This window comes from Thamnophis sirtalis, unplaced genomic scaffold (assembly GCF_051295495.1).
Source record: "Thamnophis sirtalis isolate CommonGarterSnake01/CBP01778 unplaced genomic scaffold, rThaSir2_p1.2 scaffold_6, whole genome shotgun sequence".
NCBI classification, from domain to species: Eukaryota; Metazoa; Chordata; class Lepidosauria; order Squamata; family Natricidae; genus Thamnophis; species Thamnophis sirtalis.
The window spans coordinates 96,509,165-96,534,708 of record NW_028261386.1 but is presented as its reverse complement, the minus strand read 5'-3'; the positions used below and the strand labels follow the sequence as shown (position 1 = coordinate 96,534,708).

The 25,544-nt window shown below is 41.6% G+C and overlaps 1 protein-coding gene, 1 long non-coding RNA gene and 1 pseudogene across 8 annotated transcripts in view; 2 read left to right on the top strand and 1 right to left on the bottom strand.

Annotated features, from left to right (window-relative positions):
• The window catches only part of PTPRK (protein tyrosine phosphatase receptor type K), a 432,976-nt gene that overhangs the window by 92,161 nt on the left and 315,271 nt on the right, over positions 1 to 25,544 (bottom strand). For all 7 annotated transcript variants that reach the window (XM_087718519.1, XM_087718514.1, XM_087718515.1 and 4 more), the window contains exons 9-11: positions 16,619 to 16,728; positions 13,538 to 13,739; positions 8,995 to 9,100 (exon numbers count right to left, since the gene is read on the bottom strand). In XM_087718519.1, the coding sequence (XP_087574645.1) occupies positions 8,995 to 9,100; positions 13,538 to 13,739; positions 16,619 to 16,728 (418 nt within the window). The remainder of the gene's footprint in view (positions 1 to 8,994; positions 9,101 to 13,537; positions 13,740 to 16,618; positions 16,729 to 25,544) is intronic.
• Positions 2,859 to 6,918, top strand: LOC148045105 (uncharacterized; annotated as a pseudogene).
• Positions 7,839 to 23,923, top strand: LOC148045104 (uncharacterized). The gene is made up of 3 exons (XR_015697053.1): positions 7,839 to 8,048; positions 8,217 to 8,417; positions 23,481 to 23,923. It is a non-coding gene; the product is annotated as an uncharacterized LOC148045104 (long non-coding RNA).

Genomic DNA, 25,544 nt, shown 5'->3' with positions numbered 1-25,544 from the left:
GTGAAAAATCCACCAAAGAAAACGTGAACGGTAGGCTGCAACTGAGTCAAAACTGACTAGATAACAGTTAAATATGACTCCCTAGAATCCCTATATAAATTAGCATGTCATAATGTGGATGATTCCATATCTGCAATATGGAAATAATAAAAACTATAGTAGAGTATCCATTTTCTCAGTTACATTCCTATCTACAGTATCTGACTATTAATAGCAAATTACCTCACAGGCTAAGGCCATGCCATGTCTCAAAAGAATGTCAAGTAATCAATTAAAATGCTCTTAATCGAGATTGGATATGATTATAGTTATAACTATGACCTTTCAGGGTTAATGAGCCAGAAGCAAATCTACAGTACTTCAAGATTAAATTCATATACTGTATTGTTTATTTTGTTTGGGTGAAATCTACTCAAGTAGCAAAAAGCAAGGTGAGTGTGATGCAGAACCGAAAAACAGCCTAGGCAAAAGGTGATAAACAAAGTGGAAAAGTTTATTCTATGAATATGTTCAGATGTCTTTCAGTGAAAAGATGTGAAATTGTCTGCATTTTGAGAATCTAGAATCTAAGTTTAAAAGATTCACCTAAACAGCTGGACTACTCCATTGGGAGTCTTAAGACTTTAGAGACACAACTGCTTTTATTTTTCTGAGCAGCCAGCACAACTCAACCAACCAACAGGGCTTTTGCTCTCCAAAGTACCAAGTGATCAGTAAACTTGTCAATGTCTTGTTAATGTATGCTGATTGGTGTATAAAGCCAAGTATCAGAGGGGGGATAGACTTGATAAGATTCGATTTAAGTTTTAGACTTTGATAACCTTCTGGGAACAAGAGTGAAACTGTGAAAGAGAGGTGGGTTCCATTTAAAATGGCACTAGACTGCTGATAACAGCAACCTCAGGAAGGTGCCAGAGCAACCTTCAACTATTTTCCAAAGCACCTGAAGTTCAGGCAGGAAATAATGAATGGAAACTGAACAAGGAGAGATTCAACCTGAAAATAAGGAGAAATTTTCTGACAGTGAGAACAATCAACCAATGGAACAGCTTTCCTTCAGAAGACCCTCACTTGTGCAAGGAATGGAAGATCGTTGCTTGAGTGGAATGCCCAAGCCTCGTGAAGAGAGAAATACAGAATTGTGAGGGACGGAGCTCCTAGACTTTAGTAGGGAGAAGTCCCCCGTTGAGGCTATCCATCAGGCAGGCCGAGGGAGCATTTGGGCTGAGAAGGGGGTCACTTTAGCGGCCCCTAGGTGCTTTAAACGCTTCTGAAACTCTTCCACCCCCATGCTGGCTTGCGACGAGAATGGCAGCGCTTTGAGATTGGCATTTCAAATTGACGGCGGAGGCAGTGACAGTGCTGGGACGGCACTGGGGCACTGGGACGGCGAGCTCCTAGACTCTGAAAGGAGGAGTCCCCTGTGTAAGACTATCCTATCCATCAGGCAGGCCCGGGGAGCGTTTGAGCAGTAGGGGGTCGCGTAGGCGGCCCTGGACGACGAACGCTCCTGAAACTTTTCCACCTCCATGCTTGCTTGCGATGATGATGGTGTCGTTCTGAGGTTGGCGGCGGCGGCACTGGGGCGGTGTGCGGCTCCCGACCTTGATACTGGAGGGGGACGCCGAAGCGAATGCCAGTTTGAAGTTCCATCTGCGTTAGGCATTGAATGCGAGATTGAATCCTTCTGTGAATCTTCTGTGAATGGTAGCGGTGGGGGCGATGGCGCTTGAGTGGCGTGTTTAGAAAGACGTGAGCTTTTGATCTGAGCCTATTGAACTGTATTGGGGCCCTGAGGAGGAGTGGTGAGTGGATTAACTGTTAATCATGTCTGCCAGGATTGGGCGGCTGGCCTGTGCTGTTGCTGTTGCAACAGCCTCTCCAGGCCTCCCCCTTCCCCCCTCTCTTTCTACTCATTATCCGCCATCTGCTGCTCCTTAAGAAGACTTTTTATGACCGCACCCCAGGGCGGGTTGGCCCTCATCGTGAGGTGGGGGGACGAGACTGCAATCTGACCATTGATTCCAACAGGCATCCACCCCCCCCCTACAACAACTCCAGCCATTTTCAGACTCTGGACCTTTGGACCTTTTGCCCCCCCCCCTTCCTCTCCATCTCCGGACTTACAAGAGGGAGAGGGGCTGTGGAACTCTCCCTCCCTTTCTTTCTACTATCATTGGTTTTTCCGACCGCGATTTTTTTTTGGCACTATCCCACTTGAGTGGTACCCCTATCAAGGTCTACGCAATTTTTTGTATGGGGAGTGTATGGTGTGATTGTTGGATGAATGAACCCACCTAATTTTAATTATTTTATTACTATACTATTGTATTTTTATATGTTTTAAATGGATTGTGGGGTATGTATGTGAGAGTGACTGGGAGTGCATCTAAGAGGATTGAGGGCACGACCTGGTGCCTCCCCCACTGAGTGCTCAAGCAGAAGTGGTAGGGGGGCCCAGGCCTACCCCTCATCCTAGAATGAGTGATAGATGTGACCTCTCGGCTAGAGCATGGGCCGGTGGGAGGGGGGAGGGACCCTCTGGGATGGGGGCGGGCCGGAGCATTCCGGTCATGTTAGGGAGAGGCAGGTACAACGGGAGCTACAGGGCTAGCCATTACCAGGGAAGGAGGGCTCGCTACGTCACAGCGATCCCTCGTTCCGGCCCTGTAAGCTCAACTCTAGGGCCTGATGGCAGGAGAAGCCAGGGCCCTGGTCTCAGGTTGCTGTTGCTAAATGCCAGGTCTGTGATCCAGAAAGCTCCCCTCATCCGGGACTTAATACTTGACAAGGGGGCAGACCTGGCATGTATTACTGAGACCTGGTTGGGCCATGAGGGAGGAGTCCCCCACTCTGAAATGTGCCCAGAAGGGTTTCAGGTGCTCCATCAACCACGACACCAGAGAAAGGGGTAGGGGAGTGGCAATTATTATCCGGAAATCTTTAGTACCTCGCAGGAGCCCTGCTCCGGAGATTGTTGGGTGTGAGTCCCTTTTCTTGAAGTTGGACCTAGGGGTTCAAGTGGGCGTGTTGTTGATGTACCTACCTCCTACCTGCGTCACAACAGCCCTGCCTGCACTCCTGGAGTGAGTAGCTGGGCTGGCGATTGAGTTCCCCAGACTGTTAGTACTGGGGAACTTTAATCTACCATCCTTAGGCAAATGCTCTGATGGGGCCCAGGAATTCATAGCTTTCATGACAGCCATGGACTTGACCCAAGTAATCCAGGGTCCGGCTCATAGAGCGGGACACACGCTTGACCTAGTGTTTCTCTCGGGGCAGTGGAGACGTGGTCTCGAGTTAAGGGCAATAGACATCTCGCCCTTGTCATGGTCGGATCACTACCTGTTGAGGCTTGATTTTTGGAAGCTACTCCCCCACAGCAAGGAGGTGGAACCGATTAGATGGTTCCGCCCCAGACACCTGATGGACCCGTTGGGATTTCAGAAGGAGCTTGGGGAGATACCTGACTCTCTTGCCCACAATCCGGCAGAGTCCCTGGTCGCCGCCTGGAACACAGCGGCGACTGGGGCCCTGGATCGGATTGCGCCTATGCGGCCTCTCCGCAGCAGTGGATCCAGGAGAGCTCCTTGGTTTTCTGAGGAACTCCAGGAGATGAAGTGCCAAAAGAGACACCTAGAGCGACGCTGGAGGGCTAGTAACTCCGAATCCAACCGAACACTGCTAAGAGCCTTTATTAGGACTTATCTCGTGGCGATATGGGTGGCAAAATGTGTGCATTTTTCCGCTCTTATTGCGTCTGCAGAATCGCACCCGGCCGCCCTGTTTAGGATAACCCGTTCCCTCCTGAATGGGGGGGAAATGGGTGATGCCTTGCAGGGTCAAGCTGAGGAGTTTGCTCAGTTTCTGTCGGACAAAATCGCTCAGATTCGGACAGACCTGGACTCCATTTGGACAGAACCAGCCGAGTTGCCGAGGGAGGGTCTTGCTCAGACTTTCTGGAATGAGTTCCCACTTGTCACCCCTGATGAAGTGGACAAGGCCATGGGAGCGATGAATGCCTCCACCTGTTTACTGGATACGTGTCCCTCCTGGCTGGTCTCAACCAGCAGGGAGGTGACAGGAGGCTGGCTCCAGAGAATTATGAATGCCTGCTTGATGGAGAGATCCTTTCCACGTCCTCTTAAGGAGGCGGTGGTGAGACCCCTTCTCAAGAAGCCTTCTCTGGACCCAGCTGTTTTTAAAAATTATCATCCAGTCTCCAACCTCCCTTTTTTAGGGAAGGTGGTTGAGAAGTTGGTGGCCCTCCAACTCCGACGGACCTTGGATGAAGCAGATTATCTAGACCCTTTTCAGTCTGGTTTCAGGCCTGGTTACTCCACCGAAACCGCTTTGGTCGCACTGACCAATGAGCTTTGGCGGGCCAGGGACAGAGGCCATTCCTCTGTCCTTGTGCTCCTTGACCTCTCAGCGGCCTTTGATACCATCGACCATGGTATCCTTCTGCAACGGCTGGAAGAAGTGGGAGTGGGAGGCACCATTTTGCGGTGGTTCTCCTCTTACCTCTCCGACAGGTCGCAGTCGGTGTTGGTCGGAGGACAGAGGTTGACTCCTAGGTCCCTCAATTCTAGGGTGCCGCAGGGGTCGGTCCCCCTCCTATTTAACATCTACATGAAGCCACTGGGTGAGATCATCCTCCGGCACGGGATTAAATACCACCAGTATGCGGACGATACTCAGCTGTATCTGTCCGCCCCATGCCAACTCAGTGAAGCAGTGGAAGTGATGTGCCAGTGCCAGGAAGCTGTTAGGGTCTGGATGGGAGTGAACAAACTCGCACTCAATCCTGACAAGACCGAATGGCTATGGATGTTGCCCCCTAAGGACAGTCCATCTAGTCCGTCCTTAATCCTGGGGGGAGAAAACCCTCAGAGAGGGTTCGCAATTTGGGGGTCCTCCTGGATCCACAGCTGACCTTGGAACACCATATGTCGGCTGTGACCAGGGGGGCCTTTGCCCAGGTTCGCCTGGTGCACCAGTTGCGACCCTATTTGGACCGGGAGGCACTTCAGACAGTCACTCATGCCCTCGTCATCTCAAGACTGGATTACTGTAACATGCTCTACTTGGGGCTGCCCCTGAAAAGTGTTCGGAGACTGCAACTAGTCCAGAATGCAGTCGCGCAAGCGATACTGAGTGTGACCCACGTCACACCTATCCTCTGCGAGCGGCACTGGCTGCCCATTGGTCTCTGAACACGAATCAAGGTGCTGGTTATTACCTTTAAAGCCCTACATGGCCTAGGACCTGGATACCTACGAGACCGTCTCCTGCCACATACCTCCCTTAGACCAATAAGATCACACAGGATAGGCCGTCCCTGGGTGCCTTCAGCAGGACAATGCCGGCTGGCGGCACTTAGGAGTAGAGCCTTCTTTGTTGCCGCTCCGGCCATATGGAATGAGCTGCCCCAGAGATCCAGGCCATCCCCACTCTCATGGCCTTTCGCAAAGCCATTAAAACCTGGCTTTTCCAGCAGGCCTTCTGATTGGTGCTTGTTGCGTTCTTTTTTTAACTTTGTGTGTCCTATTGTTTTTAAGTTCTTTTAATTTCTTTTTATTCTGTAAAACGCCCGGAATCCTTCGGGATTGGGCGGCATAGAAACCTAATAAATTTAATTCAATTCAAATTCAATTCAAGTAGTGGGAGCTTCATCACTGGAAGCTTTCAAGAAGAGACTGCACTGCCATATGTCAAAAATGTGTATGTACAGTCTGCTGGGTGGGGTTGGACTAGATGACCTATAAGGTCCCTTCCAACTCTGTTAATCTGTATCTGTAACTGATCCCTGGGGAAGCAGACTAGTGATGGGCAACACAGTGTTATGAAAAGGGTACCATAGACATTTCAGGCTTTAGGGTCCATTATAAATGATATATGTTGGAAATGGGTTAATGGATGGCCAATGTTGGAAATGGGTTAATGGATGGCCATAGAAATCAGAGGATAGAAAGATGATGACAAGGCCAGGAAAAGGTTTGCATTACTGGCAATTGAAAAAGGACATGAAGTATATTTCTTTGGCAGGCTAAAGTCTCCAAGGCAAGCAAGGGAATTAGAATGTTTGGTTATGAATAAGCAAAAGCACAGATATAGTGAATAGAAGTCTGGAGGAATGGAAAGAATCTGGGAGATATGAACATTCCGTACCATAAGGAAGGAATGGATGCATTAGGAAAGATGTTGCTTTTTACACCAAAAGTATAAATACCATATTTTTTGGAGTATAAGACATACCAGAATATAAGAGGGACCAAGATTTTGAAGAGGCAATTTCTTTTAAAAAAAGGTTTTGCACTATGCAGAACTCCCCAAAATGGCCCGTTTTTTGTGAAAATGAGCCCATTTCCCCCCCCCACAAAAAACCCATGCATAGCTTTTAGGAGGCTTGTAGAGTGCTCCTGGGGGGTGCCCCCCCCAAATGAGCAAAAAATGGCCTGTTTTTGGCAAAAACGTGTCTTTTTTTAAAAAAAATGGCATGCATGGCTTTTAGAAGGCTTATAGAATGCTCCTGGAGGCTGGGGTGTGTGGCAAAAAATTGAGCAAAAATGGTTCATTTTTCGCTCATTTCTGCCACCCCAAGCCCCCAGGAGCACTCTGGAAACCTCCTAAAGTCTATGTACGGCATTTTTGGGGAGGGGGGCATTTTTTTCCTGGAGGCAAAAAAATGCTGTATTCAGTGTATAAGATGCACCCAGATTTTCAGCCTCTTTTTTGAGAGAAAAGGGTGTGTCTTATACTCTGAAAAATATGGTAATAATAATAATAAAAATGGAAGTCTGTTTTTTTCTACAGAATCATTGTAGAAGGCATTATATAGCCACGATTATAAATCAGGTCCAGAAATATGCTAGAGACCCTCTGATCAGAACTCTGAAGATGATCTTGAATTATTGAAAGATGTTTGAGTCTAGCAATAGAGAAGCTGGTGCAGGGTTGGGAGATGGCAATGGCATTCATATAATGTCAGTATATTCACACTTAGGCTATAAAAAGACATCACATTTATTAAATAAACTAATTACAGGTAGTCTTCGAGTTATGACCACAATTGAGCCCAAAATTTCTGTTGCTAAGTAAGACATTTGCTAAGTGAGTTTTGCTCCATTTTACGACCTTTCCTGCCATGGTTGTTAAGTGAATCATTGCATTTGTTAATTTAGTAACAAGGTTGTTATGTGAATCAGACTTCCCCATTCACTTTGTTCATCAGAAGTTTGAAAAAGGTAATCATATGATATCGGGATACTGCAACCGTCATAAATATGAGTCACCTGACCATGGAGATCTGCAAAAGTTGTACATGTGAAAAATGGTTGTAAGTCACTTTTTTCAGTGCTGCTGTAACTTCGAACTCTTGTAAATTGAGGACAGCTGTATTGTGTGTTCAAATAAACTACATTTAAATAGTTTAAGTAACTTAAATTAGGATAATGAGTCTTTCAACTGACTAGAGAAGCTGAAACCTTGGATTTAATTCTAAATGGGGACTGTCATCTGATCTCTAACACAAATGTGTTGTGAAGCCAAAAGGAAGAACTGACCATAATGCTATTCCAATAGAAGAGAAAGTATCTAGCTCAGAATTAAACTGCTGGGTTCATGCTGTGCTCTGAGCTTGGTTGTTTTCTTGTCGATGTTTCATTACCATGTTAGGTAATATTATCAGTGTGAGAGAATATCAGGTTCACTGGCTGTATATATATTAGCTTGTCCTGTCAGTCTTCCAGGTTGGAAGCACCATGTCTTCAGATTCTAGTTAGAGAGAAACAATGAATATGTGTTCAATTCCGGCTTGGGGGTATCCCAGAGTCATTTGTTTGGTTATTGTGAGAAAAGAAGTGATGGGTCTTGTCCTGATCCAGTAGAACTATTCTCATGTTTTTATGTTAATTTAGACAATATCGGACAATATAAAAGGAGATGGTAACTTTGAACCTGAGCGTGGATCAATAAAATCTATAGAATATCCATAATATCTCCTGATATATTTATTTATAAATCTGAAGACACTTCTTAACAGAAAGGTAAATCATTTGTTTCTGTGTGTCTGTATCTGTGCACATCCACATATATCTCATTTTTGAATAAATATTTATTCTTTACTGGCTGAGCTGAGGATTTCCAGCTTGGTAAGAAATAGCTTTATATTTTATTGTAAACACTGATTCATCCAGTCTTTCTTTGTATTTCAGATCTGCTGTTTGGCTTACAGCTTCAGGAGGCCATAAAAAACTACAGATCATGATATAACACTTGGCAGGCAAGACACGATTCTGCCATGATTAGAGCTGTGACTACCACAGCATGTTGCATCTTAAGAAATGATTGACAGAACCTGCAATTTTGAATTGGATTATCAAACATCTGCTTCAAGGGCCATGTGCAGGGAGCAGGTAAGAAAGACAATGACACATTTATACAGGACAGGCTGACTTTTATAGCGCATAATTTCTATCTAAATCAAAAATCAAAATGATGGAAATCTATCTAAATTATATAGTCTCATGCAACTCAATATTGTGCCTGTTGCCACTGAAGTAAGGCCTACTATATTGTAACAAAGCCTTTTAAAAATCACATAAACACTAAAAGAGTTAACGAAGTGCAAAACAGTTACATCACAGATCATTTTTTCATTGAATTAAGATGTTTTGATAAAGGGATAAGTTGTGCAATCTTTTGGTAGGACTTTTTTTAAAAAATGCATTAAGGTCTTAGCTGTAGGGATGGCATACCCAAACAGCAAAGCAAAGCAAAACAAAACATGGAAACCAACTTAAAAGTGGAAATATCGCATCCCATTGCACGATGTCATGCTAATATCTCCTTGTCTGCTCTACTCTCTGGTTGTCAAATGTGTGTCTGCACCTGTATGTGTGACCACACAACTCTCAAAAGATTGCCAGCTGCTGATTCAACCCCCCTCCCCATTTTTTTACATGAGGATTTTCATGTATTTTTCATTTTTACCTGATAGGCGCTCCTTTGGCTTGTGCTGGTCTCAGGAGTACAGTTATGGTTGTGGCTGTTTCATTGAGAAAAGCATCAATACCTTCATAATCTGGTAATGTGGGAGCTGAATAAAAAAAGGATATCGTAGTTTTAAAATATGCAGGTTTTACGGCAGCTTTTCACAGAAAAAATGTACTTGATTATAATTTTGTAAACTGGTAAATCAAATTGCAAATCCTAGTAATGTATAGTATGAGGTTTAAGTTAAAATACATATTTAGTAATGACATTGAAAAACTGTACTACTGATTAGAATTTTCAAATTTTCTAAGCTTATTAAATGTACAAATATTGATATTTCTTTGAATTATCAAAGAAACTAAGAACTATTATGGAATCACTGGATTTCTTTTATGATGCTTCATATAATCAGGATTTCCTGTGGTCCACCCAAAGATACAACACTCCCCGCTATCCTCATTTTTTCCATTCTATTTTTCAATCAGGGCAATGCAATTAAAATTTCAGTAGCTATAATTTAAAACTAACTTTGAATCTGGTCAGGTCAGAGAAGAGCACTAATAGTTCATATCAGACAAAAGAACTAATAATGCCTTACAGCAATATAATTAATCACCGAAACTGCGCTCTTGACCTCTTCATCCTTGTGAAATAATATCTAGATTTATATCATAGGACTTATAAAAATTGGCATGAATACTATACCAATCTCTCACTTTTGTTTTACACCCTTCTATCCCATGAGGTGTGGTGGCTAAAATGCTGGGCTTGTCAACCAGAAGGTTGGCAGTACCACGGAGTGCACTTCCATTACTTGTTCCAGCTCCTGCCAACCTAGCAGTTTGAAAGATGTAAATGCAAGTAGATAAATAGGTACCACTTTAGTAGGAAAATAACAGTACTCTGTGTACCTTAGTGTATTGTCATGCTGGCCACATGACCACAGAAGGATCTTTGGACAATGCTGCTTTCCTCATATAGGAAAAAGACATGAGCACCATCCCCTAAGGTCAAATATTACTGGCAGGGGAAACTTGTAGCCTTATAGTCTGTCCAAATTTTATGTAGGGTTATTTTGAGCTGAGCAAGAAAACTACAATGAAATGTGGTTGTTTGGAAAATAGGATTCATGAAAACTGTAGCAGAATGTGGTATATTTTGGAGAAGCATCTAATTCATTTGGGTTACATATGAAGATAAAGTAGACCATTCAGGAGCCATTCAAATCTTCAACCACTCAACAGAAATTATTACTACTTTCTAGGCCTTGCCATGAATTGTGACAATAGCACAGTAAGTTGTCAACAGTCTTAACATGACTGAAAATCTTACTACAATCTCAAGAGGATTTTCTAAACTATATCCATTCTTTAAAAACAATCTGTTCCCCAGACTATATGCCCTGAACATCACCTTAGCTCTATTCTATTTAGAGATTTTTTTGTACTAAAAAGGGAGGGGGTAGGAACTACTTGTGATAATGTAGACTTAAATGTGGTTATACATTGTCAATGTTGAGAAATACTGAATTAGTGGTCCCAGAGAATGCTTGTAATTTTAAAAGCCTTGGTTTGTAATTTAAAGTAGTTTAAAAAATGAAATGAGTTTTTCTCTTTCTCTCTCTCTTGCTAGGTAACTTTAAAGAAAAAGTAATGATTTCTCCTGAGAACAGTTTAAATCAATCTGAATTAATTGATAACTAATATGTTGAAGATTTTGATGGAAATGAAGTTACTCGGAGCAAACTGTCCTCATGACAGAGTATCTTATGCAGAGATATTTTATGTGTTTTAAGATTTCTTATGGTTCTAGATAAGATCATTCATTTAAGTTGTATATGATAGAAAACCTGTCTCAGCTCTTTTGTTTTCATTCACCAGAGGGAACCAGCCCAATATTGGTTCAGTTTCGCCGAACCACCATTCAAGCTGCTAATTTATTATTGTCAAGACAAACTCAGTCTTTGATAGGGAACAATAAGAAAAGCAGGAGACTTTCCCAGGGAGTCACAGAACACAAACTGTTTGATTGAGAACATTTGGCAGCAAGAAAAAAAAAACCTATTTTGTATCCAGCTGCGTCTTGATATCTGGATGTTGGTATGAAGAAGTTCTCTAATCTAGAAACTAGAGTATTCTTCTAAGAGAAGATCAGTTTGTAGTAAATTAGCAGAATTAAAACCTTTAAAAAAATAATTTCATGTTCTTCCATGGGTCTGTATTTTAAAGATATGGACAAATTAAACCGATAGCTCTAAATCTGCTACAGGCAGTAGAAGAACATGCCCAAATGTGCACCACTGTGCAGGGCTACCAGAAAGGCATAGGTGAGTTGTGAGGGAGAGAGGTGGGGCATAGTTGCAGTGCCCCTGTAGTTGTAAGTGCTTGCTTGGCCTGGTAGGGTGACTAAGCTTCCTGGTGTATGGTAGCTCTGGGTCGTATTGCTGGACCAGGCTGAGTCAGCTAAACCTTCCAGGTTTGCACCTACAGGTTTGCACCTGCATTTCATTGCAGCCTCCCTCAACTTATGCACAGCCTGTGACATACATACACCCCGGCACTTCTGGGTGGCTGCCCTGTGCTCTTACCTGGGACACTTCTGTTTAATGACCCAGTATTCTTGGTTATTGAAGGCAACTGGGAATGCTGGGATTGTGGTCACTAAGCAATGCGGTGTCACATTACAACTACATCACTTTGAGACAGAAATTCTGTTCCCAATTGTAGTTGTAAGTCAAGGACCATCGGTCTCCCATGTTCATTTTGCTCTATCCTGGTACTCACTTCTGGTCACTCCAGGTAACACCAAAGAAGAGGCCCAGAATCCACCACTAAACTAATAATAAGGGGTAAGACCATCGGTTATTTGTAGTAATTTTGTATATAGAAAGTCCTTGTGGATTAGAGACTTAAGATGGGTCCTTGTGGCTGGACCCATTGCAGTGTCTCTGCAATCACGTGACCCAAATGGGCACATGTTTGCCATTTGCAACTTTCACTGCCTGCTTCTAACAAGCAAAGTTAACGGGAAAGGCTGCAAATGTCAATCATGTCTTCTGACCCAGCCTTCACTAGTAGTGATGGCATTTACTCACGAGTAAAACAACCACCTTTTTATAACACGGCAGTAACAATCTTTTATTCATAGGGATAAACAAAAAATGAAACATAATTAGTCCCAACAAACCTGGGTTTATCCAAGAAATCTGAATTGTTTGCTGTATACTAGAAACGAACAGTTGTCTGTGACAACCGGCCACTCTAAAATTTATTTATTTCCCCCTCTTATTTATTTCCCAGCCAGGGAGGGCCTGGCTATCATCTGCATCTCCCTCTCCCTGAGTGCCGGCTTACTGCTTTCCTTTGCTCTCCTCTCTTTTCCTCTCTGTGCATATGCACATCTGGGATGGGCTCCATCTATCAGCTCAGGCCCTGAAGACAGCTGCCTCTCTACCTGGGGGAAGATCGAAGGCCCTGCCTCTGCCTCTGATGCTGCTTCCTTATCAGAGCCTTCCAAAAGCTCTCCCTCCACCTCCTTTTCGTCTGAATCTGCAGCTATCTCTGCTGGCAGCCAATGGGCCACAACATCATGTGACCATAGGATGCTGCGAATGGCATAGGATTTGCCTAATAACAACCTATTGGACTGCTGCTACTGCCATCATAAGTTGCATCATGTGATATCTCACTTTATGACAGAGTTGCTAGTGAGAAGGGTGCTGGTACCAATTACCAGAAGACTACCTGTACAAGCAAGTTTATTTTATTTGTTTGGAAAGATTTCTAGCAGACTGCACATATTTTGTAATATGTGCTTTCTTTTACGTTGTACGTCACCCTGAGTCCTTGGGAGAAGGGCGGCATATAAATTCAATAAACCTCAACCTCAACCTCAACTGCAGCATAGTAAATAAAATGATTAAAATAATGCGTCTTCCAAAAATCGAAGAACTTTCAGTTCCACTTATGTATAACAAGGTTTTTTGAATATTTTAATGATTATTTTATTGATACTAAAATATTAATATAATAATAATTTAATCACTATTTTAATGAACTGGTGAATTCGGGAGATTTTTGTTTTGTTCTGTATTTTAATCTTTCTATGCCGCCTAGAGTCACTTTCATCAGATGGGGGCCACCTAAATTAGTTAAAAACTAAGCAAACCAGGATAGTTTTGGGGAGTTTAGCACCAATTCCCACAATTCCTTCAATGTAAAGAACACTGGGCTGCATTCTAATATATAACGTAGCAAAAATAAGTACATGTAACTGCATAGTAGATTTTGGACAACCATTTGCAAAATTTCATGATAGTCTTGATAATTCACTATGAATCTTAAAACAAGTCTATACCTTCACTGATTTAAATATGCGCATCCATAAATACACATAGTCATCTTTCTTGGTGCCTATTTATAATTACCACTTACTATATCATGTCTTCCATGTATTCCTTGTATGGAAATGGCGTTGGTTTCAACTGAAGAAAGGAGATTTAATATGATAAATTTAATAACTTTTCCATGTTTTCCCTTACCTGAAATATTGGTAGTTACATTGATGGCTGTAGCTGGTCCAAAACCTTTGACAGTGCTGGCCCTTATATAAAACTGATAGGTAGTCCCAGGATGTAGATAGGGAAAAACATGGTGTGTACTGTTCCATAATTTTGACACAGTTTGAGGGGGCCCAGCAACTGGAACTGCAGGATCAAAGGATCGTATGCTAGTGTAACTGACCTGTGGAAATTATGTCAGAGGTTTAGTGAAATTCCAACCCTGGTTAGTACTTTGCTATGAATTAGTTTCCTTTAAAAAAAAAAAAAAACAATGTTTCATGTTAGTCTTTGAATTTTTCATTTTTTCTGAATTCCTGTAGTGAAATACAAGTATAATGTTACTGATCCTTATGACCAGTGGTGGGATTCAATTTTTTTTACTACCGGTTCTGTGGGCGTGGCTTGATGGGTATGGCATGGCTTGGTGGGTGTGGCAGGGGAAGGATACTGTAAAATCTCCATTCACCCCACTCCAGAGGAAGGTTACTGCAAAATCTCCATTTCCTCCCAAACAGCTGGGACTCAGGAGAAAGAGAATAGATGGGGGCAGGGCCAGTCAGAGGTGGCATTTACTGGTTCTCTAAACTACTCAAAATTTCTGCCACCGGTTCTCCAGAACTGCTTAGAACCTGCTGAATACCACCTCTGCTTACAACTACATAATATGACTGGTGACTCACAAATTATGCAAACAACTGTAATTTGTACAATGCTAATCAGGTTTGTTTGTTTGTTTATTTTATAGCACATTACCACATTTTTTCTCCCCTTTTTTCTAATAAACCTACAGATACAGAGGTTGTGTGATGTTTGCTTATTCAAGTATTTATTCTGAATGTACAATGTATACACTGAACTCTTCCTTTAAGTATTTTTATTGAAGAACTAGCAATTAAAAGTACCCATTAAAACACAACAAAAACATTGGAATATATGATTGAAGCATTTAAGTGCCTCCAATAGATATTTAGTTTGTTTTAACGAGAAATGTGGTATTGACAAGGCTGCCTACTTTAAAAAAATGACAGATACATAATAAATTGAATGCCAAATTATTTTTCTCCTTCATTCCTCAAGGGCTCATTCATCAAATATATGATTTTTTCTTTAAAAAAAAATCAGTATTTGCATTTCAAGTTTCCAGGAGAGAAAACCTTGAAGTCTAGAAAATGTCTCAGATCTATTAATAATTCTCACATATATTATCTGTAGCCTTCATTGGATAGAGTTCCATTAAATCATGATTTTTGAACGCTATATATTAATGCTACTAGATCTAAATCAAAGTTGCATATTTAAATCCTAGATTTTATCATTTATTACAAGTATTGGCAAAAACAAGGCTTCATTATTATGCAATTTTAGCCTGTATTTTTCATTTTTTATTCTGAAAGTTTTATTCACTCTGTGACTGAAACAAAAGATCATTAGTAGCATATGCTAATTTAAGGATTAATTCACAGATTTATCATTGGGTGAGATGAATGGTATGATGACAGTGATAATCTGCTCCTTAAATTGAAAAATGGACAATATTTATAGCCCTGATACTTTTATAAGCTTTAATATATTCATGTAAAGCAGGGCTGTCAAACTAAATTTCATTAAGGGCCACATCAGGGTTGTATTTGACCTTGGGAGGGCTGGAGGGTGGGTGGGATGTGGCCATGGTGAACGTGGCCATGGTGGACATGGCCATGGTGGGCGTTTCACACAGGCTCAAGATGCATTTTTCCCCTTTGCATACAAAACAGGTATTCCACACAAAGGGAGTTTTACTTTCTGGCACAAGGTGTCAAACTCAAGGCCCATGGGCTGGATTGTGGCCCATTTTCGGTTTGCATAGTGCTGCAAGAGACCATGGAGGCTGAAATGGGTCATGGGGGGGGAGGGAGGTACACATGCACCCTCATTGCACCTTATTTTGGCCAGCAGAGACATCATGATCTGATCCTTTGATATTTCCAGGCCAGCCCCATGGGTCAGATCTAAGCCCCCCATAGGCTGGATCAGGTCCATGGGCCTTGAGTTTGACACCCCTGATGTAGAGGCAAGAATAGATCATAACACTCTTCTTCGTGCTTCAACGTAACATAAGTTGAGTCACTTGACAATGAGATGTGTGGCATATAAATTTAATAAAGAGGTTTTCTGAACAGGAGAGACTGCCCATGTCCCTATATGAGTAGACATGTTCCCAAATGCTGTTTTTTATAAAAAAAACTTTTAACACCACGGAAATGGTTCCTGTTGTATGTTGCTCAGCTGCAGGTTTTTCAGTGGGCAGCGGGATCAACCCAGTGGTGGGTTCCTCTCCCCGTTGCCCCTGGTATGCTGCTCATGGGGCCAGATGTCCTGCTGTGCACGCATGCACACTCCACCGCCCCTGCAAGTTGGCCAGTTGCATTAAAAAATAGAACGCGGGCAGGTGGCTGGGCCAAACTGGCCACCATACCGGTACACGGTCAGCTGCTCCCGATTACTACTGGTACAGGCGTAATGGGCCATACTGGCTGGAACCCACCACTGGACAAACCCCAGAAGGCAGGGATCCTATGAAGTAACAGCTCACTTACCAGAAATAGACTGAAAAGAAGAGGCTACCATGGCCCCCTTTTTTCATTTCTACAATTTTACATTGTTTTTCTTATAACTTGGGATCAATTCAGAATATTTACCGTGCTTTTGACCAGGGATATATTCCAAACTCATATGCATGATATAATAATGCATTCTGATTAAGTAGATGATCTACTGATCTATTAAGAACCTGATGATAGCAAAAGAAAAAGAAAAAAGCCTTGGGGATCTCATAACCTATATCCAGAATCTAGATAAAAATGCCATCTGTGTTTTATTTTTTTTATTTTTTTTTTCAAAAATAAACCCATGTGTTTTTGCCCAATTAAGCAAAAATGTCAATTCTTTTAACTCTTTTTAATTTTAACATTGTTCTTATGTTTTATATTATGTTTGTTTGTAAATGCTCACAGCCATTTAGGTGAGATGGCAAGGTAGAAATATGCTAAATGAAAAGAAATAAATAAATGTTATTATTACCTCATATTGGGTGATGATACCATTTGGGTCCATTGGTTCTTTCCAATTTAAGAAGATCTTGTCTTCAAAGGGAGTTCCTTTTAATGATTTTGTAGGTACGGGACCAGGCACTGTAAAAATAACATTAATAACATACAATATTATAATTCATTTGTTTATGTTCTGCATGCTCCTAATTTAATTAACCTCTGGCTGCTGAATACTACATTAAATATATTTGTGTATGTATGAAATGTTGTTACTGAAATAACAATAGCCAAGAAAATAAATACATTTTAAATTATTCTGTATTTCAATTCTATAGGGCAGTTTAGGCTGAAAAATGTCCTGTGAACAGCCTAAAAATGAGCCAAAAAAACAGCCAGAAAACAGGCATGTGAGCACCGGCCAACTGGTCTTCAGCTTTCCAGTGCTCTGGCGCTCGCACATGCATGCACATGTACATGTGTTCCAGTTTGGGCACTCGGTGCTGAAAAGGTTCACCATCACTGCTATAGGGTATCTATTAAACAATTCACAATAGATAATCTCAGAAAAACTGTACATTCAAAAACATTGAGGTGGTCAACAATTTGCTTTTATTTAAAAACCTACATCTACATTCAGATAACTTTTTAAGTTATTTTTTTCTTGTGCTTTAATTTAAGGCACACAAATTCACATACAACATTTCCTACATGTTTTCAAAACATGTAGCCATTTTATAAAATCAAAAAAATAAATAAAGTTAGGGGATAACAGAAAATATTATGTAATATGCCTGCAGCATTAAGAAATGGCAGAAAGTCCTTTACTGGTGTCAGATTTATTTCAGATTGTGTGAAAGTATAAATAAGTTGTCCCTTAGGCACCCAATGTAATTTGATAAATTAAAAATATATTCACAATGTAAAGCCATCGTAGGTACACAGATTGAAATTCTGAACTCTCATTTTTGTGAAGTACATTCATCCATATGTCTATTTCGGACTGCTGTTCTTTGCCTCCCAAAGCTGACAAAAATATCACAGCAGATCACAGCTGATGTGCCTTGACAGTCCTTCTGGACTGTACTATGGCTCTTGCTGATCTCCTGCAGGTCTTCTTCTTCTTTTTTTTCTATGGGAATGCCATTTGTTTCTCTTTACTACAATTCAAAGGAAACTTGGATTTCAAGGCATATATTTTGGCTCAAGTGATAGATTTATTTTGATCAATAACTGCACTGCAACATACCCAGTAAATTAATAAGGTTCTGTTATGTTCAGTGGTAGATTGTTTGTTACAAATTCAGCCACTAAGGTTGCCCATTCAGGGCTTTGGGATTGGGTATAAAATGAAAGGATTGGGAATTATCATCATGCAGTGAAAATGAAAGTAGATTCCAGCAGTTCACTAAAAACTGGTTATCATACAAGATCCATTTCCACACCCATTCACATTTTTGGTTCCATTGCCTTGCTGAGGCACTTAGGAACTTAATTGCACTTAATTAACAAAAAGCTGTAACTTGAAAAAAATCCATTACAGATGGTGCTTGACTTACTGACTATTGAGCCCCAAATTTCTGTTGCTAAGCAAGACAGTTGTTCCGTGAGGTTTGCCCCTTTTTACAACCTTTCTTGCCACAGTTGTTAAATGAATCACTATAGTTATTAAGTTAGTAACATAGCTGTAGAGTGAATTTGGTTTCCCCATTGACTTTGCTTGTCAGAAGGTTGCAAAAGGCGATCACACATAACCCAGAACACATGACCATGACGATGGTACAACAGTCTTAAGCAGAAGTGGGATTCAAATAATTTAACAACATGTTCTCTGCCCTAATGATTTCTTCCAACAACCAACCACTGAACTGCTCAGAAGGTTAACAACCGATTCTCCTGAAGTGGTATGAACTGGCTGAATGCCACCACTGGTCTTAAGTATGAAAAACAGTCATACTTCAGGCATGGTATTCACTTACCTTCCCTACTGGTTTGCAAATGTGAGCCTTCCGCCCATGCGGTTTTGGCGAAAAAAAGGCCTAAATGGGATGCCATAGATCTGAGGTGGGTGGGTGGAGCCACCTGCAATTTCCGCTACCAGTTTGGGCAAACTGGTCCGAGCTGGTAGAATACCACCTCTGGTGCCATTGTAACATTGGACAGTCGTTAAATGGTCACAAGTGTAAATTGAGAACTGCCTGTACTGAGGTCTAGGCTTAAACCAGTAGAGCAGGGTTGTCAAACTGGTGGCCCATGGGCCGGATGCGTCATGTGCAGGCCATGCCCTTGTCAGCACCATGAATGGGAAAAACATTGTAAAACATCACGTGATGGAAACGTGACACGGTGAACTTGATACCTGTGTAGTAGAGGATGAACTGTGACCCTGAAACTGATTCCATTTTTTAAAAATAAAAACCCCATTGCTAATAATGATCAGTGCTCTAACAAGTGCTTCTTTCTTCTCCAGCAGGCAACTAGGAGAGAGAGAGAAGAATATAATACACATAGTCTTTGTTTGGCAATTGCTTTATTTAGGGGGTCATTTGAAGTTACAACAGTGATGGAAAAAAAAAACTTTACAACTACTCTTTGTATTTACAACCTTCGCAGGTTTGTAAAGCAAAAGGAAACTGAAGTAAGTTAGTAAGCAGACTTACAATTTCACTTAGCAACTGCTTTGCTTAATGACCAACTTACTTGTCCCAACTGTGGTCGTTAAATGAGAACTACCTGTAAAGAGAAGGAAGCATTGGACAGAAAGGAAAGAAGAGGAAATCTTGTCACTGAAAAAGAGAAAAAGGAACTACTGTTTATCTCAGCCCTCCGTTCTAATCACTGCATTCAGGGCAATCAAATGCAGTATTAACCCAATTAAATTTCTCCATTATTTTCTATGCCTTAGAAATCTTTTAGCATTATTAGTACCATTGTTTGCCAATATTCCCCAGGTGCTAACTGAATATTTTTGCCATTTTCAATTGGAATTAATAAAAGTGGATTAAGCATCATGGCTCTTGACCAGCTTCTTACTTCTCCAATAAACTTTCTTAATTTATCCAATTAATAAGTCTTAAGAGGCCTTTGCCCTTTCTTCCAAATCATGCTAATGCAGAATGTGATAAACCAGCTGTCACCCCTGCTTGTTGCCGACTAGTCATAGTTCTGTATACCTGTGCGGATTCAGGAGTGAGTGTTGGAAGAGACAAAACAGCCAAACAAATTCTGATAGCTTTCTGCTTTGCTGATAAGGAGCTAGAAAGAGAAAATTCTTTAGCTATTCATAGAACATCACGTTAATAGTCAAAGGAGCAGATATGGACCTGGCATCAAGGGAGGAAACCTTAAAACTTCCAAACGACACGTTAAGATTGGAGAGAATTCTAACACCAAAAACATCAGTAAAAGAGGAGCTGATTGGAAGCTGTATGTGCTATCATTGTTAAAGCAAACTGGACAATTCTACTAGCTGTTGATCAAAGATTGTGTAGAGTAGGTGTTGTGGCCTACCAGTGGCCAGCAGATCTGGCAGCAGATTCAGACAGTGAGGAGGTTAGGGAGAAACATGGGCCAGTCCTGGAGTCTGGAGAAGGCTCTGACGAGTGATCTGTGTTGAAGGCAAAGATGGGGCAAGAGCTGTCTGACAGTTATCAGCTGCCTTCAGAGTTGAACATCAGTGGGGGAGAAGAACAGCTGGACCCTGTTCCCAATGTGTGCGCATGCACAGAGCTGCCAGGACGAGGGAACAGCTAAAGAACAAGGGTCAACTCGGTTGTAAAACCACAGGTGGACGGTGAATGGCCCCTCCCATAGGGAATAAAAGAGGAGCAAAAGGGGAGGGGAGTTTGCAGGAGACAATTAGTTCAATTCATTAGAGTGAAGATCTGTTCCTGACTTCTTGCCAAGTATTGTCTGCCACAGAGTGGTGTTTGAAAGATATTGGACTGGCAGCTCTCCAAGCCTGATAAAGGCCTGTAGTTGTGAAATACCTTGAAAGACTGCTGGCCGTGACTTTGCTGGAAAGGAATTCACTTTAAACTAAATAAAGGGGGATTTATCAAGACGAGGAGTTGGTTTCATGCTTTTGGGAAGCCTAGGTCAGAACAGTAGGCTGCTACCTAGAGTAAGATTAGCTGTAAAATCTAAAATGGACTGACTAATTGACACTAAGCAGGACTTATTTATTTGAATGTATTATAACTGCCCAATTCCAATGAACTCTGGGTGGTTATAAAAATAAACCATAAAAAGCCATAAAAAGAGAAAACATAAAACCCCTCTGACAGCCCAGATTAAAATGATCTTATAAATACACAAATCAAACCAAACCAGAGCCTCAGAAATGCAATAGTACATTAATACATCAGCTCCAGGCCTGGGACCAAAGCCAGGTTTTTAGAGCTGGGGGTGATGGATATGCTTGAAGATCAAGAACATCAAACTACCAAGGCCCCTGAACTCAAGTAAATCTCCTTAATGGCTTATTCAGGCCCTTGTAGATGTTGTCTCATTAGTTACCTTAAATCAGTACTTGTATTTTTAAGTTGGAATTGGGAAGTAACTAACCACAATGACTTGTGCCAACTTCTGGTTTATTAATTATATATCTTGATTATAAGCAGAAAATCTAACCCATGTTATCAAAAATAAAAGGACTGGTATATAACATCATTACTGATCACCATTTATTACACAACTATAGAAAGGTACACCACTCTTAAGTGGGCAAAACCCTGAATTCTGTCTCCAGTGATGTTCAACTAAATTTGGCTCAAACAGACTGTGTGGTCTCTACAGTACAGGTAGTTCTCAACTTACAACTTCCACTTGGAAGAGTTTGTTTAGTGACTGTTCACAGTTACATTGGCACTGAAAAATGTAATTTAGGATTGTTTATCACAGTTACAGATGAACCATAGGGGTGCAGTGGTTAAAATGAAGCACTGATGGCTGACTGCAATTTGGCAGTTTGACTCTCAGCAGGCTCAAGGTTGACTCAGCCTTCCATCTTTCCGAGGTCAGCAAAATAAGGACGCAGACTGTTGGAGGCAATATGCTGACTCTGTAAACTGCTTAGAGAGGGTTGTGAAGTGGTATTTAAGTCTAAATGCTATTTTTATTACAACCTGTGCAGCATCCCCATGGGCATGTGATCAAAATTCAGATGCTTGGCAACTGGTTCAAATTTATGACTGTACCTGTGTCTGTAGGTTATGTGATCACCTTTTGCATCCTTTGCAAAGTGAATTCAGTGAGGAAGCCAGATTCACTTAACAACTGGGTTACTAACTTATCAACTGCAGTGATTCACTTAGCAACTGTGGCAAGAAAGGTTGTAAAATGAGGGGAAAATCACTTAACTAATGTCTCACTTAACAACATACATTTTGGGCTCAACTGTGGTTGTAAGTTGAGGACTACCTGTAGTTGTACATTGGATCATGGGGAATGTTCCTCTTTAATTCCCAGAAGTATCTGATAGCACAACTTTTGAAAGAACAGTGCTGAAGGAAAAAAAAACATTGTGCAGGAACATAGCCAAACGATCCCAGAATTTGGCTATGGTGAAGGTGATAGAAAATAGGAAAATTAAAGGTTTGGATGCCAGAGAATAAATAGCCAGTGACTTATCATCTCTTCACTTAGCAACAGAAATTTCAGGATCAATTGTCGATAAGACAAGGACTACCTATAATGGAATTTTTCAAGTTACAGTTTTTTGTTAATGCAGTGCAAACTTTGGGATTGTGTATAAAATCAAAGGACTGGGAATCATCATGGTGCAGTGAGAATGAAACTAGATTCCAGCAGTTAACCAAAAATTGGTTATTATACAAATTAACATTTGAGATCCATCACCACACCCAGTCACAGCTTTGGTTCCATTGTCTTAGTGATGCACTTAAGCACTTACTCAAGTAGGCCCTTCATTAAACCTAGAGCAATAAATAGGAGTAGAATGAGGAAATGGGGACAGTTGGGGACGTATGTATCAGAGGTGGGTTCCTGCTAGTTCTAACCGGTTCGGTAGAAGAGGTTCGTCAAATCTACTGTACCGATTAGAAGAGGTTCCACTGGTGGACCCGGAAGTAAGTTCCAGAACGCCTGCCCCGATCCTGTTGCTCGCTCTCCCAACCTGTTGCGTCGTAGCTCGCTCACTCCCCGCCCACCCGCACTAAACTAGCCCAGCCCGCCACTCACTGATTGGCTGGAGTCCAGCCAATCAGTGAGCAGGCTGGAGTCCAGCCAATCAGTGAGCAGGCTGGAGTTGACTTGCCTGCTCTAACACCCATTTAAAAGTGCGGCGCCAACAGCCAACATTCCTCTCGTTCCCAAGCAGCTGTCGCAACATGCTTGCTGATCGGGTCTTCCCTTCGCTTCGCTTCGTCTTCCAGCAGCTTGCTGCTTCTCTCAGGCAAGCAACTAAGTGTGAGGGGTGGCAGCAGCAGTGGGAGGCTAGCGTATGCCAGCTCGTGTCTTTCATGAGGGAAGGCCTGAAGGCTTTCCCTCACGAAAGCCACAGGCTGGCGTATGCCACGTGGCCAAAAGAGGGTGGGCGGTGGCAACGGCAGGAGAGTGAAAGATGAAAAGCTATATCTTTCCTGTTTGTTTGGGGACATCCTTCCTGAAAAGACTGTACATTGTTGGGTGAAAACAGAGGTCTCTTCTGTTACCTGTAGTGTAGTCCTCAGCTTACAACCACAATCGAGTCCAATATTGTTTTATTTCTTCTGCAATTAGTATTATTTAACAGGATGAAGAGGCAACAGAGTGTGACCGCTAGGACAGTCATCTTTCCTATGTAAATAGCTGTTTTATTGCTTTGTGTGCTTGTTTCATCCTTAATATAGTAGTGCAAGCAATTAAAGTCTTCCTTTCCGTATCTCTTTGTGCAGGCCATTCATTGGAGCAAGGTGGTCAGTGGGTGACTTCAACACACAAAAGCACAGTAATCTTCCTTTTCTATTATTTTTTGTGCTGGTTTCATCCTAATGCAGTGCCCGCAATGTAAGAGTTCATTTCTGTGTCTCTTCTTTGTGCAGGCCATTCATTGGAGTTAATGATATTGAAGACTGGCAAGGACAGTCATCTTCTTTCTGTAAGTAGCTCTTTTATTGTTTTGTGTACTTATTTTAATCTTATTTAAGCAGTAAGTACATAAAATAATGAATTTCATTTTTTATATCTTTTTGTAGATCATCCATTGGGGCAAAGAATTCAGTGACATTGTCTTGGCCACTCCCATCGGTCACATGTCTCCCAAACCACTCCCACCCAGTTACATGGCCAGCAAGCCACTCCCACCTGGTCACATGGCCAGCAAGCCACTCACACAAAGCAGGCCATACCTACAGAAGAGGTTCCAAAAATTTTTGAAACCCACCACTGTATGTGTATGTATATATGTGTATACACACACACACACACACACAGAGAGAGAGAGAGAGAGAGAGAGAGAGAGAGAGAGAGAGAGAGAGAGAGAGAGAGAGAGAGAGAGAGAGAGAGAGAGAGAGAGAGAGAGAGAGATTTAAGGCACACCTCATATTGTTACTTTGAATGCTTTTGAGAATGCAGGTGTAGAAGTGGGGAGTGCTTGTTTTAGTTTAGGTAAGTGTTTCTCAAGTTTGGCAACTTTAAAACACATGGATCAAATCCCAAAATTCCCCAGTCAGCATTGGCTAAACCTGGGAGGCAGGAAAATGGCCAGGAAACAATGCAAGCAAACAATCAAGCAAGTGGAAAATGAAACTTGACTCCTCTGAAAGAGGCTTGGCATGTATTCAAACGGCTTATTTCTGCCTTTATAAAACTGAAAAGAGAAAGTATTGCAAATTATGTGGTCTTGTTTTGTCTCCATCAGATCTTGAACTGGTTGTTCGTACATCCTCTGTGACAATGCTGCCTCAGTTCTCAGTTCTCTATCTAAGAGTCATTATTTTATATATCTGGATTCAACTACAGCAAATTATTCACAGAAGTATGCTGGGTGAAAATATGAGGCTGTCAAAAGAGCATCTGAAAACCCAGTGTGCAAATATATGTAGTTCCACATTTGTATTACAAAATTTGTAGGGATATCAATCAGAAGTTTTTAAGTAGCTGGAGTTGGCAATGCTCTGTCTGCAGATCTTTTATGTATTTCCCCATATTTCTCCATTTACATGGATATGGGGAAAAGAATTTGTAGCTGGCTCATGTTCTACCTTTTGACATTCAAATATTTTGCCAGTGAATATTAAAAGGATGGAAAACAGCACAACAGTACAGGGTAGATACACCTTTGTTTACTATAAACTGTGAGGCATAAATAATAGATATGGATAGGTAATGTAAAATAGCCTCCAGCCACAAAGTACATTAAGAGAAAAAAATTGGAAGAATGCAGACACACAACTTAAAGACATTTTGATCCTGTACCCAGGAGATTAAGTGAGAGCTAGTAAGGTATATGGTTAAGCTGGTGGATTAGGTGCACAGAGAGCCATTTCTGGCCTTCCACTAGGCACAGAAGCCAAGTGTGTGTCTTGGGCCAGTCACTCTCGCTCAGCCTTAATCACTGCCAGACTCGGTGACAAGCTGGCTGAAAAACAAAGCCTTTCATTGCATCATGCATTGATAGTTTTACTGTGACAACTAGGTGAGCACAATGTGAAATAAGTGGACCCTATATAATCAGGATAAATGCTATGAATAACCCAGGAGATGAATTGTCAGATGCATTCATGTTTATGTAAAAAAAAAAACAAGAGTTCACAAACAAGTATGTCCATTGTCAACCTTCTCAGGTATCAACCATCCAAGGACTTGAACTATGTCTCCCATTCATTTCATGTACAAAATGAATGGTTCATAGTTTTGAAGCAACTGTTTCTGTTTTGCATTCACACAGACACAAATGTCCCTCTATAACCAAGGAAAGAATAAATTGTTTTAGTTTCATTTAGTTCTGCTTTCTCTGC